Source organism: Pseudophryne corroboree, chromosome 1 (genome assembly GCF_028390025.1).
Source record: "Pseudophryne corroboree isolate aPseCor3 chromosome 1, aPseCor3.hap2, whole genome shotgun sequence".
Lineage (NCBI taxonomy): Eukaryota > Metazoa > Chordata > Amphibia > Anura > Myobatrachidae > Pseudophryne > Pseudophryne corroboree.
In genome coordinates this window covers 78,111,787-78,127,109 of record NC_086444.1, presented here as the reverse complement: position 1 = coordinate 78,127,109, position 15,323 = coordinate 78,111,787, and the positions used below count along the sequence as shown (strand labels likewise).

The 15,323-nt window shown below is 49.4% G+C and overlaps 1 protein-coding gene across 3 annotated transcripts in view; it reads right to left on the bottom strand.

The window, feature by feature from the left end:
- The window catches only part of SPEF2 (sperm flagellar 2), an 853,267-nt gene that overhangs the window by 402,537 nt on the left and 435,407 nt on the right, over positions 1-15,323 (bottom strand). For all 3 annotated transcript variants that reach the window (XM_063960786.1, XM_063960790.1, XM_063960798.1), the window contains one exon: positions 8,164-8,334. In XM_063960786.1, the coding sequence (XP_063816856.1) occupies positions 8,164-8,334 (171 nt within the window). The remainder of the gene's footprint in view (positions 1-8,163; positions 8,335-15,323) is intronic.

Here is a 15,323-nt window from a genome sequence, read left to right as displayed (position 1 = left end):
GCAAATACTCCGAGACTCACATTTAGAAGAACAGCTGGACGCGCTCATCTGAATCTGTGATCGCGCCAACCAATCACCTCCTGTAGTCAGGGCCGGTGCAAGGTTTCTCGGCACCCTAGGCAATACTTCTGCCTACTGCCCCTTCCCCCTACCTGTCCTTCAGCTGAAAGGCATGCTGCAGCTCTCCCCCACCCCCAGTCTGTTGCATAGCTGCTCTCTTCTCCCCATCTTCCGAGTCTCTGTGGCTGCCTGCTGCTCTCACCCTCCCACTCTGTTAAATGTCTGCTGTTCTATCCCCCCCACCATCTGTGTGCATGCTGCTGCTCATCTCCTCACCCAGACTGCTGCTCTTCCCCTCCTCCCTTTCAAATGCAGAGAGTGCACTGTGCAGCCACCTTACCAGCAGGCGGTGTTGCAGAGTTGGGACTGAGTAGTCTACAAAAGAGCCTGGAATGAAGAGCAGCACCGCATGTCACCCATTGCCAAGACTCCAGGAGCTGTCAAAGTTACTGCCTGTGCCAAGTAGAGGCGGAGCTGGAGGCTGCAATACAGGAGCTTGACAGTAGCGGCTACTGTAAAATAAGAGTGCTGTGCGGCTGTGAGAGGTAGGACCGCACTCATTTTTTTAGGTAGCTGCAGCAGGCCGCCCCCTCAGGACCTGGTGCCCCTAGGCAGCTGCCTAAAGCTGCCTAGTGGAAGCTCCGGCCCTGCCTGTAGTCTCCAGCCAATCATCCCTGCAGTGTCTCCCGCCAGTCCGCCCGCTTTGAATCCTCCTTCCCGCTGACCTGGGCTCCACAGCCAGCACATAAATCTGTGCTGCAGCGCTGACAGACTGGCCCCGCTCATCTCCACCTCCTCCCCGTTGCACGCTCCGCCGCCAGCACAAAGAGACTGCACGCGCCGCCGCCAGCACCAAGAGACTGGCCACGCTCACCAGGCACAGCGCCCTCCGCAACGGTGAGTTCCGCTCCGCATCTGCCCTAGTGCCCAGGCTGCAGCAGGCTGCCAGTGTGATGGTGGATGGTCTTGCTGAAGGTTTCCCCATGACACTGGGGGGGGGGGGGGGAGGAGGAGAGAGACTGGCGGTCATAGGTGGTTACTGCAATGTGCCTCAGTGCTCTACCTGGTGCACTGTGCCTCAGTGCTCTACCTGGTGCAATGTGCCTCAGTGCTCTACCTGGTACAATGTGCCTCAGTGCTCTACCTGATGCAATGTGCCTCAGTGCTCTACCTGATGCAATGTGCCTCAGTGCTCTACCTGATGCAATGTGCCTCAGTGCTCTACCTGGTGCAATGTGCCTCAGTGCTCTACCTGGTGCAATGTGCCTCAGTGCTCTGCCTGGTGCAATGTGCCTCAGTGCTCTGCCTGGTGCAATGTGCCTCAGTGCTCTAACTGGTGCAATATGCCTCAGTGCTCTACCTTGTGCAATGTGCCTCAGTGCTCTACCTGGTGCAATGTTCCTCAGTGCTCTGCCTGGTGCAATGTGCCTCAGTGCTCTAACTGGTGCAATATGCCTCAGTGCTCTACCTGGTGCAATGTGTATAACGTGCTCTACCGGGTGCATTGTGTATAACGTGCTCTACCGGGTGCATTGTGTATAATGTGCTCTACCTGGCGCAATGTGTATAACGTGCTCTACCTGGCGCAAAGTGTGTAACGTGCTCTATCTGGCACAATATGTATAAAGTGCTCTACCTGGCGGATTGTGCATAGGAGGTTCTACCTGGTGCAATGTGTATAAAAGGCACTACTGTGTGGTGTAATGTGAGTTGGCACTATTATGTGGTCACGCCCCTTCCCCATGAAGCCACGCCCCTAAAATTTTCCAGCACCAGCACCAAGAGACTGGCCACGCTCACCAGGCACAGCGCCCTCCGCAACGGTGAGTACCACTCTGCATCTGCCCCCTGGTGCTCTAACTGGTGCAATGTGTATAACGTGCTCTACCAGGCGCATTGTGTATAACGTGCTCTACCTAGCGCATTGTGTATAACGCGCTCTACCTGGCGCAATGTGTATAACGTGCTCTACCTGGCGCAAAGTGTATAACGTGCTCCATCTGGCGCAATATGTGCAAAGTGCTCTACTTGGCGCAGTGTGCATAGGAGGTTCTACCTGGTGCAATGTGTATAAGTGGCACTACTGTGTGGTGTAATGTGTATTGGCACTATTATGTGGTCACGCCCCTTCCCCATGAAGCCACGCCCCTAAAATTTTGCAGCGCGCATTTCCTATGCTTTGCGATCTGGGAGGTGGAACACCAATTCACTTTCTGCCTAAGGGCACCAAAATGTCTAGTTACACCTCTGGTGCAGGGTGTCCTGCATGCTACACAGCCCAGCAGCATTGTCACCCCATCCACCCCCCCCCCCCCCCGCCTTGCAACACTTTTGTAGTGTCCAAACAAGATTAAGATTAAAAAGAACCTTCATTCCGATGGGACCCAGAAAAAGACCGGTAGGACCCCAGTTTTTAATAGTGAGGGGTCCCTGGGACCCACTTTTTTTTTGGGCTCAGCGCGATCACTGTCTATGACAGCATATAGCAGCTGGTACTGCTATTACTCTATGACAGCATACAGCAGCTGGTAGAGCTATTACTCTATGACAGCATACAGCAGCAGGTAGAGTTATCACTCTATGGCAGTATACAGCAGCTGGTAGAGCTATTACTCTATTACAGCATACAGCAGCTGGTAGAGCTATTACTCTATGACAGCATACAGCAGCTGATAGAGCTATTACTCTATGACAGCATACAGCAGCTAGTAGAGCTATTACTCTATGACAGCATACAGCAGCTGGTAGAACTATTACTCTATGACAGCATAAAGCAGGTGGTAGAGCTATTACTCAATGACAGCATACAGCAGCTGGTGGAGCTATTACTCTATGACAGCATACAGCAGCAGGTAGAGCTACTACTCTATGACAGCATACAGCAGCAGGTAGAGCTGTTACTCTATGATACCATACAGCAGCTGGTAGCGCTATTACTCTATGACATAATACAGCAGCTGATACAGCTATGACTCTATAACATAATACAGCAGCTGATACAGCTATGACTCTATGACATCAACCAGCAGCTGGTAGTGCTATTACTCTATAATACCATACAGCAGCAGGTAGAGCTATTAATCTATGACAGCATACAGCACCCGGTAGAGCAGTTACTCTATGACATCATACAGCAGTTGGTAGAGCTATTACTCTATGACAGCATACAGCAGCTGGTATAGCTATTATTCCATGACAACATACAGTAGCTGGTAGAGCTGTTACTCTATGACATCACACAGCAACTGGTAGAGTGATTACTCTATGACATCATACAGCAGCTGGTAGAGCTATTACTCTATGACAGCATACAGCAGCAGGTAGAGTTATCACTCTATGGCAGTATACAGCAGCTGGTAGAGCTATTACTCTATTACAGCATACAGCAGCTGGTAGAGCTATTACTCTATGACAGCATACAGCAGCTGATAGAGCTATTACTCTATGACAGCATACAGCAGCTAGTAGAGCTATTACTCTATGACAGCATACAGCAGCTGGTAGAACTATTACTCTATGACAGCATAAAGCAGGTGGTAGAGCTATTACTCAATGACAGCATACAGCAGCTGGTGGAGCTATTACTCTATGACAGCATACAGCAGCAGGTAGAGCTACTACTCTATGACAGCATACAGCAGCAGGTAGAGCTGTTACTCTATGATACCATACAGCAGCTGGTAGCGCTATTACTCTATGACATAATACAGCAGCTGATACAGCTATGACTCTATAACATAATACAGCAGCTGATACAGCTATGACTCTATGACATCAACCAGCAGCTGGTAGTGCTATTACTCTATAATACCATACAGCAGCAGGTAGAGCTATTAATCTATGACAGCATACAGCACCCGGTAGAGCAGTTACTCTATGACATCATACAGCAGTTGGTAGAGCTATTACTCTATGACAGCATACAGCAGCTGGTATAGCTATTATTCCATGACAACATACAGTAGCTGGTAGAGCTGTTACTCTATGACATCACACAGCAACTGGTAGAGTGATTACTCTATGACATCATACAGCAGCTGGTAGAGCTATTACTCTATGACAGCATACAGCAGCAGGTAGAGTTATCACTCTATGGCAGTATACAGCAGCTGGTAGAGCTATTACTCTATTACAGCATACAGCAGCTGGTAGAGCTATTACTCTATGACAGCATACAGCAGCTGATAGAGCTATTACTCTATGACAGCATACAGCAGCTAGTAGAGCTATTACTCTATGACAGCATACAGCAGCTGGTAGAACTATTACTCTATGACAGCATAAAGCAGGTGGTAGAGCTATTACTCAATGACAGCATACAGCAGCTGGTAGAGCTATTACTCTATGACAGCATACAGCAGCAGGTAGAGCTACTACTCTATGACAGCATACAGCAGCAGGTAGAGCTGTTACTCTATGATACCATACAGCAGCTGGTAGCGCTATTACTCTATGACATAATACAGCAGCTGATACAGCTATGACTCTATAACATAATACAGCAGCTGATACAGCTATGACTCTATGACATCAACCAGCAGCTGGTAGTGCTATTACTCTATAATACCATACAGCAGCAGGTAGAGCTATTAATCTATGACAGCATACAGCACCCGGTAGAGCAGTTACTCTATGACATCATACAGCAGTTGGTAGAGCTATTACTCTATGACAGCATACAGCAGCTGGTATAGCTATTATTGCATGACAACATACAGTAGCTGGTAGAGCTGTTACTCTATGACATCACACAGCAACTGGTAGAGTGATTACTCTATGACATCATACAGCAGCTGGTAGAGCTATTACTCTATGACAGCATAGGCAGCAGGTAGAGCTATTACTCTATGACAGCATAGGCAGCAGGTAGAGCTATTACTCTATGACAGCATACAGCAGTTGGTAGAGCTATTACTCTATGACAGCATACAGCAGCTGGTAGAGCTATTACTCTATGACATCATACAGCAGCTGGTAGAGCTATTACTCTATGACATCATACAGCAGCTGGTAGAGCTATTACTCTATGACATCATACAGCAACTGGTAGAGTGACTACTCTATGACAGCATACAGCAGCTGGTAGAATTGTCACTCTATGACATCACACAGCAACTGGTAGAGCTATTACTCTATGACAGCATACAGCAGCTGGTAGAGCTATTACTCGATGGCAGCATACAGCAGCAGGTAGAGCTATTACTCTATAACATCAAACAACAGCTGGTAGAGCTAATTCTCTGTGGAAGCATATACTGTAGTAATCTCTACTGCTGCACTTTGCATATAACTATAGATGTTATGGGGTCTTTTCAATGACTGTCGGATCCTCTCCGACGGAGAGAATCCGACGGTTCAGTATTCAATTAGCGGGCAATTCCGACAGGCTTTGCCCGTTTTCGATAATGCTGATCCGACTTTTTTTTTAAGTCGGATCAGCATTGTCGAAAACGGGCCAAAATCCTGTCAGAATTGGCCGCTATTTCGACAAAACACGTGGATCCGCGGCTAATCCGTCGATCCACGTGTTCACGTCGATCCACAAGTTCCGGTTTTTCCAACTGTTGGAAAAACAGCACTGTCATTGAGTAGGTCGAATGCAAATTCGACCTATTTCTGACGAAAAGTGCCGGTCTTTCCGACTGTCGGTAAAACTGCCACCAATTGAATAGACCCCTATGCTGTACTTCATTATAGAGCACATCGCCATAGAGATTATATTGTACTTTATTCCTCAACAGATGCTATATAACAGACTGAACTTCTTATACTGTGATTCAGCTGAGAAGTTCGATAGACTTCTTGGAAAGCAGCCACTAACCCCTAATGCACACTGTAACTGAAGCCGCTGCGGCCGCTGTAATAAATCCTTTACCTACGTACTCTGTCCCCAGTTAGCGTACACAGTCCCGTACTGTGCACGCACTTTGCGTACACACGCCGGAATAGCCGTGCAGCTTACACTCAGTGCATACACACAGACCGACACGCTGAGAGCACGAGGCAGCTCTAGGTGTGGCAATTACACTATACAAACGCTCAACAGAAACTGAATGCGACACCAGTATTTGATTGTAAGTTGTGGTCCAAAGCAGCAACAAGTAATAATATATTTGAAAAAGGGGGTTACAATAAGTTACAATATAAATGGTACAACACAATACAATTCAATCACAGAGAGAGAGTCACACCCAATGATACGTACGCTTTGTCGCTTGCGCCACCCGGATCCGGTCCCCAGTCGTCTGGCGAGACGACCTATGAGTCTTTAAAAAAGCAGAGAGAGAGTGACCGGCCCAGGTGCAAGGTTTATATACCCTTGCCCAAAATACAATACAATGGGGTTGTATGCTCTCCACTGATTGGTTGGAGGGATGGTCGTTTACAGTACAGGAGAGGTCATTGGTCGGTTTGAAGAGATGGGTGATGCCTTGATCCAGGGGTGTGTACAGCTGGTCAGCTCTGGATTCCCACCGCATACCAAGTACATAATAAACATAAATATACCTTTAATCTGCCTTTGCGAATAACTATTCGCAACGACATGCGATCTTCTCCAAACCAACACCGGATTATTACTCATAATTATCCGAACACGTAGATACCATGCATGATGCTCTGATCAGTTACTGTCCCCTCGCACACTGTAAAGGTGTATAATTCCCTTGTTGTGCCTTGTAAATAAGTAAAAGTTGCATGAGGGGAAAGGGGAGACTATGTGTAATGTGTGTACTACGTTTGGGAAATATGTAATGTGTGACAGATATTTCCATGTTCATTAGGTTACTTTGTTATGTTATCTCCAGGCAACATGATCCTAAACATGAAATGACCAACCATTCTCAAGATACACACAAATATATATATATATATATATATTTATAAGTGTTTCCCTGCTATTATATCTATCTTTCAAAGGTTTTCTAGACTGCAGGCTGCCAGTAGTTAATAATTTGCAACCGCAGGCTTGTGTGTATCTATTGGGATATTTGTCTTCCATTGTTCTGGCCCCCACCAAACGATGTATTGTTTGGTTTGTGTTTGTCTTTCTTCACAGACTAGGGGGTCTGTTCAAACATTGGAGTGAACAAGACATTGTGTTGGAAGGATGTGCATGTTTTGTTAGATTAGTGTGTGTGTGTGTGTGTGTGTGTGTGTGTGTGTGTGTGAACAGTGACTCGACACAGGCTGGGCACTGTGGCATGTGTCTGTAATCATTTTCCATTGCAAGTAAGAATCTTTCTGTAATTGCTCATACCATGCCCGTACGCGCACTCCTGTGGGAGGCGATTGTACGCAATTTGCGAGTATGCGCATGCACGGCAGACTGAGTACATGCATGGATGCCATCTGTGTGGTGTTTGCATGTGGTGTGTGTATTGCAATATTTTTCGACTTCGACACAGCATACAAGAGGAGCACTGTACTAGGGGGGTCATTCTGAGTTGATCGTAGCTGTGCTAAATTTGGAACAGCTACGATCAGGCACTCAGACATGTAGGGGGTCGCCCAGCACAGGGATAGTCCACCCCGCATGTCAGTGCCGGCCCCCCCGCAGAAGTGCAAAAGCATCGCACAGCGGCGATGCTTTTGCATTTCAGGATTACCTCCCAGCCAGCGCAGCTCCTGCGGCTGGCCGGGAGAACCTCTTTACTGCCCAGGTCGCAGCGGCTGCGTGTGACGTCACGCAGCCGCCGCGGGCCGCCCCCCCCCCAACGGTCCGACCACACCTGCGTTGGCCGGACCGCACCTTCTAAGCGGCGGATTAACGCCGCCGTCCAGCCCCCTCCCACCCAGCGACCGCCTCTGCCTGTCAATCAGGCAGAGGCGATCGCTAGGCAACGACGGCCTTCGTCCATCTGGCATGCGCCGGCGCACTGTGCAGTTCTGACCCGATCGCACCACTGCAAGCAAATTTAGCGTGCGATTGGGTCAGAATGACCCCCCATATTCTATAAATTTACGTAGTATATATACTGTACTCTGTAATAGAGGTGAAGTGTAGCCCGTATCAGTACACAACAGCTAGTAGAGTATATTGTATTCTGAGAACTATATATGGCTCCTATTAACCATTAGCATCACCTTTCTCACATACTGTACCTTCTCTATATCCTGCAGCCGTAATTCCTGCTGAATCATTTGGATTTTCTTTAGCTCATCATTCTGGATTTGGGCAATCTTTTCATCCATCTCTTTGGCTTTCAAATCAAATTGTTCCGTCACTTGCTGCAGATTTATGTGGCTCTGGCGTGGGACCAATGTCTTTATACGCTGGACAGAGGCACAGAAAAAGAATAATATATTAAACTATTTATTTTCACAGTTTTCAAGTAACAATGGTGGTCATTCCGAGTTGATCGCTCGCTAGCAGTTTTTAGCAGCCCTGCAAACGCATTGTCGCCGCCCACTGAGAGTGTATTTTCGCTTTGCAGGAATGCGAACGCCTGTGCAGCAGAGCGCCTGCAAAAACATTTTGTGCAAAACAATACCAGCCCTGAACTTACTCTTCGTGTGCGTTGCTTCTAACGTTGGAGGGTTGTCTTTTGTCGTCACACACCCCGCCCAGCGTTCGCCCAGCCACGCCTGCGTTTTCCCTGGCACGCCTGTGTTTTTCCAAACACTCCCCGAAAACGGTCAGTTGACACCTAGAAACGTCCCCTTCCTGTCAATCTTCTTGCGGCCGCCAGTACGAATGAAAACGTCGCTAGAACATGAGCAAAACCACAAAGGACTTTGTACCCGTACGTCGCGCGTGCGCATTGAGGTCCATACGCCTGCGCAGAAATGCCGATTTTTAGCCTGATCGCTGCGCTGCGAACAACGGCAGCTAGCCATCAACTCGGAATGACCCCCAATAACTGAACTGTTAGTGGTAAGACAGCCAGCATCATATAATAACTGCCAATGTGGGGACAATCAGCCCATTTCTTTATCTACAAATTGGGGCCTCCTCTATAACCCCGTCTCCAGGCACTGTGAGCTCAGTTTCGTTAACCAGTCCAGTGTAGGGGCAGGTTAGAGAGAAGGAAGATGTTGGTCACATAGAACCACATTCTCACGACAGGAGAAGGGACCAGTGGCTAATGCCATACAAACCCATAGAAGCTAGGTGCGTCAGGGTGGGCGCCCTGTGGAACCCAATGTATCTCGCAGACAGAGATTTAACCATGGTAAGTCTACCATAACTCTCCTTTTCTGCAGCAGGGTACACTGTGTTCCACAGGGAAAACATCGGGTGATGTCCTAAAGCAGTTCCTCAAGGGAGGGGACGCGCCTTAGCGGGTATGAGAACCCGGCGTTCAAAGGAAGCATCGAAGGCGGAAGTATCGAAGGCATAGAACCTAATGAACGTGTTCACTGTTGACCATGTAGCTGCCTTGCACAATTGTTCTGTGGATGCGCCACGGCGGGCCGCCCAAGAAGGTCTAACAGACCGAGTAGAATGGGCTTTAATAGCAGCAGGAGCTGTGAGTCCAGCCTGCATATAAGCTTGTGCAATCACCATTCTAATCCATCTGGCCAAGGTTTGCTTATTCGCAGGCCAGCCACGTTTGTGGAAACCAAACAGTACAAAAAGGGTATCTGACCTCCTGATAGAGGCAGTCCTCTCCACATATATAGGGAGAGACCTTACAACATCCAAAGACCGTTCTTTGGGGGACAAGTCATAAGAGATAAAGGCCGGAAACACAATCTCTTGGTTAAGGTGAAAAGATGACACCACTTTAGGTAATTAACCTGGGCGAGTTCTCAGCACTGCCCAGTTATGATGGAATACTAGAAAGGATGGGCGACAGGACAAAGCGCCTAAGTCCGACATCCTTCTAGCAGAGGCAATAGCCAGCAGAAACAGGACCTTGGCTCTGAACCATTTAAGGTCCACTGACTCAAGAGGTTCAAATGGAGACTCTTGCAGTGCATTCAGGACAACAGACAGATACCATGGAGCCATAGGAGGGACATAGGGAGGACGAATCCATAATACACCCTGAGTGAATGTATGAACATCAGGTACAAACACAATTTTTCTCTGAAACCACACCAAGGCAGATATGTGAACCTTTAGGGAGGCCAGACAAAGGCCTAAGTCCAGGCCTTGTTGCAGGAAAGCCAGGATTCTGGATGTTTTGAACCTGTACGCATCATAGTTCTTATCAGCACACCAGGTAAAGTAAGAATTCCATGCCATATAATAGATCCGAGCAGACGTCAGTTTACAGGCTTTCAACATAGTTTGAATGACCGCCTCAAAGAATCTTTTGGCTGTCAGGAGTGATGCTTCAAGAGCTACGCGTCAAAGCCAGTCTGGCCAAGTCTGGATAGAGACAAGGGCCCTGTACGAGGTGGTCTGGTCATTGAGGAAGTAGAAGAGGACGCTTTGTCTGAGAACTAATGCCGTCTGGACCACGCTGGAGCACCTAGAAATAGTATTCCTTCTTCTTGCTTGAACTTCCGCAGGACCCTGGGCAGGAGTGACACTGGAAGGAACACATAAGGCAGTTGAAAGTTCCATGAAATGGCTAGTGCGTCTACGAATGCTGCTTGAGGATCCCTGGTCCTTGATCCGAAGACCGGACCTTTGTGATTGTGTTGAGACGCCATCAGGTCTACATCTGGTAGGCCCCACGTGTCCACTAGGAGTTGAAAGACTTCCGGATGAAGACTCCACTCTCCAGCGTGTACGTCCTGGCGACTGAGGAAGTCCGCTTCCCAGTTTAGGACCCCCGGAATAAACACTCCCGATATTGCTGGCAGATGGCGTTCTGCCCATTGAAGGATTTTTGACACTTCCAACACTGCCATGCAGCTTTGAGTGCCACCTTGATGGTTGATGTATGCCACTGTGGTGGTGTTGTCTGACCGTACTTGAACAGGCCTGTTCTGATCTAGAGGCAGGGCGAGAGTTAATGCATTGAACACCGCCTGCAGTTCCAGAATGTTTATCCGGAGGAGGGACTCCTCCTTGGTCCAACGACCCTTGAAAGAGTGTTGCTCCAGCACCGCGCCCCAACCCCTCAGACTGGCATCCGTTGTCAGCAGGACCCAATCGTGGATCCAGAATGGGCAGCCCTTACTCAATTGCTGGTCCTGTAGCCATCATGTGAGATTTGATCCGATGATGTAGGCCATCCCACTTGGAAAGGATTAACCTCTGCAGAGGGCGGGAATTACATTGAGCATACTCTACCATGTCGAATGCCGACACCATCAGGCCAAGTACTTGCATCGCTGAGTGTATCGACACTCTGGGGCGACACAGGAAGCATCTTATCCTGTCCTGACGCTTCAGGACTTTCTCCGGAGACAGTAATAGACGTTGACTGTGTGTGTCCAGGAGTGCCCCCAGGTGCACCATGCTCTGAGCTGGGACCAGCGAAGATTTCTTCCAATTGATGAGCCACCCGTGGGCTTGTAGGAAGCTTACTGTCAGTTGTAGGTGACTGAGGAGGACATCGTGGGAGTTTGCCAGGATCAGCAAGTCGTCCAGATATACGGCAGGATCCTGACTCCCTGGCAACGGAGATGTGCCGTCATTACGATGATTACGGCCATGACCTTGGTGAAGATCCAAGGAGCTGTAGCCAGTCCAAATGGCAGAGCCTGGAACTGATAGTGTAGGTTAACAATAGCAAACCGCAAATACTGCTGACGTGACTTGGCAATAGGTATATGCAGGTATGCGTCCTGAATTTCCAGGGATACCATATAGTCTCCGGGTTCCATCGCCAGCACAAGTAAGCGCAGCGTCTCCATATGGAACTTGGACACGCTCACAAACTTGTTTAGTGATTTGAGGTTGAGAATAGGCCGGAAAGACCCATTGGGTTTCGGGACTAGAAACAGGGTCAAGTAGTAACCACTGCCCCTTTGGGACAAAGGTACCGGAACTACCACTCCTGTTTCCAGGAGGGAGCTCACAACCTGCTGCAGAGTTTGCGCCTTTAGTGGATCCGAAGGGATGACCGTGGTGCAAAGATGGCGAGGGGGACGTCTTTTGAAAGAGACTACGTACCCGTGAGAGACAACTTCACGCACCCATGTGTCTGCAGTGGTCTTTAACTAGACCTGGGTGAACTGCAGAAGTCGTCCTCCCACCCTGGGGATCCCCAGGAGGAGGCCCGTCCCGTAATGCGGCAGGCTTGTCTTGTTTAGAAGCAGGCTGACGGGCCGCCCAGGACTGCTTTGCCTTGGGCATAGTGGTTTTGGAAGCATGAGATTGTCTTGGGTATGCCTGACCTTTTGCTTTCCCTTGAGGTAGAAAGGAACGAAAAGTAGTACCTTTTGCCTTTTGTGCAGAAGGATTAGTAATTGGGAGAAAGGCAGTCTTAGCAGCCGCCAGTTCAGACACAATTTTATTTAAGTCTTCCCCAAACAAAATGTCTCCCTTAAAAGGGAGTACCTCCAAGGTCTTTTTGGAATCCAGGTCCACCTTCCATGACCTCAACCACAGAATGTGGCGAGCCAGGACAGGCGTAGTTGATGCCTTGGCCGCCAACACACCCACCTCAGAGGACGCCTCTTGAATATAATAAGAGGCGGTGGTGATGTGAGACAGGTATTGTCTGGCATTGTCAGATATATCCTCTGGCAGTTCTTCCTCTAATGCCTGAATCCACGTTTCAATACCTTTAGCAGCCCAGGGGGACTAAAATAAGATTTTACTTACCGGTAAATCTATTTCTCGTAGTCCGTAGTGGATGCTGGGGACTCCGTAAGGACCATGGGGAATAGACGGGCTCCGCAGGAGACAGGGCACTTTAAGAAAGAATTTGGATACTGGTGTGCTCTGGCTCCTCCCTCTATGTCCCTCCTCCAGACCTTAGTTAGAGAAACTGTGCCCGGAAGAGCTGACAGTACAAGGAAAGGATTTGGAATCCAGGGCAAGACTCATACCAGTCACACCAATCACACCGTATAACTCGTGATAAACTTACCCAGTTAACAGTATGAACAACAACGGAGCATCAGATCAACCCTGATGCAACCAACATAACCCTTATTTAAGCAATAACTATATACAAGTATTGCAGAAGAAGTCCGCACTTGGGACGGGCGCCCAGCATCCACTACGGACTACGAGAAATAGATTTACCGGTAAGTAAAATCTTATTTTCTCTAATGTCCTAGTGGATGCTGGGGACTCCGTAAGGACCATGGGGATTATACCAAAGCTCCCAAATGGGCGGGAGAGTGCGGATGACTCTGCAGCACCGAATGAGCAAACACAAGGTCCTCCTCAGCCAGGGTATCAAACTTGTAGAACTTTGCAAAGATGTTTGAACCTGACCAAGTAGCCGCTCGGCAAAGCTGTAATGCCGAGACCCCTCGGGCAGCCGCCTAAGAAGAGCCCACCTTCCTTGTGGAATGGGCCTTAACTGATCTAGGCAGCGGCAACCCAGCCGCAGAATCAGTGGCGAATCCAGGGGGGGGGGGGCACTCGGGCCCGTGCCCCCCCTGTCGTTTGTGCCTCCGACCCCTGTCCCCCGTCCCTCCGTCCGTCCCCCGTCGTCATTTCCCCGGCGCCGCACGGGGAGATGACGGGCGCCCGCTGAGATTGTGTTACCAGCAGGCGCCCGTCTCCCTGCACAGCGGTAGCCGGAGCTCAGTACTGAGCTCCGGCTTCCCATGCTGTCACTGTGCGGCGTGCGCTATGGGAGAGACGTCAGTCATGACGTCTCTCTCATAGTGCTGAGGAGAGGACGCCAAGATAGGAGGAGGACTGCAGCAGAGATCTGGAAGCGGGAACGGGGCTTGGTAAGTATGTTGTGTTTTGTCTTTTTCGGTGCAGCGGGGGCATCTACTGGGGGCAAACTACGGGGGGGACATTACTACTGGGGGCATCAACAAGGGGCATTACTACTGGGTGGGGGGGGCATTACTACTGGGGGCATTATTACTGGGGGAGCATCTACTGGGGGCATCAACAAGGGGCATTACTACTGGGGGGGGCATTATTACTGGGGGAGCATCTACTGGGGGCATTACTACTGGGGGGCATCAACAAGGGGCATTACTACTGTGTGGGGGGGCATTACTACTGGGGGCATTATTACTGGGGGAGCATCTACTGGGGGCATTACTACTGGGGAGTCATCTATTGGGGGCAATCTCCTAGGGGACATTACTACTGGGAGCAAACTACTGAAGGACATTATTACTGGGGGCAAACTACTGGGGGACATTATTACTGGGGGCATCTATTGGGGGCAAACTACTGGGGGACATTATTACTGGGGGCCAACTACAAAGGGGCTAACTACTGGGGGCATACTACAGGAGGGCATTACTACTGGCGGCTTAACTACAGGGGCATTACTACTGGCGGCTTAACTACAGGGGCATTACTACTTGGGGGCTAAACTACAGGGGCCAAACTACTGGGGGATAACTACAGGGGCCAAACTACTGGGGGCATTACTACAGGGGCCAAACTACTGGGGGATAACTACAGGGGCCAAACTACTGGGGTATAACTACAGGGGCCAAACTACTGGGGTATAACTACAGGGGCCAAACTACTGGGGGATAACTACAGGGGCCAAACTACTGGGGGCATTACTACAGGGGCTAAACTACTGGGGGATAACTACAGGGGCCAAACTACTGGGGGATAACTACAGGGGCCAAACTACTGGGGGATAACTACAGGGGCCAAACTACTGGGGGATAACTACAGGGGCCAAACTACTGGGGGATAACTACAGGGGCCAAACTACTGGGGGATAACTACAGGGGCCAAACTACTGGGGGATAACTACAGGGGCTAAACTACAATGGGGTAAACTACAGGGGGGCATTACTATTGGTGGCTAAACTACTGGGGTCATAACTGCAGGGGCATTACCACTGAGGGCATAACTACTAGGGCGCTAAACGACTGGGGGCATTACTACAGGCAACATTACTACTGGGGGCAATACGGGCATTGCAAAAGGGGCACCACTACTTGGGGGTCTATATAAGGGGCACTACCAGTACAGTGGACATTGCATAATGAGCGCTACAACTGTGGGCATTGTATAAGAAGCGCCACCTCACATGCACCGAAGCCGCACGCAAATGTACTTGCCCGTTCCATGGTGCCCCCCTATAATTTTCTTCTGGATCCGCCCCTGCGCAGAATGAACCTGCTGAATCGTGTTACAGATCCAGCGAGCAATAGTTTGCTTTGAAGCAGGCGCCCCAAGCTTGTTGGAAGCATACAGGATAAACTAAGATTCTGTTTTCCTGACCCTAGCCGTTCTGGCTACATAAACCTT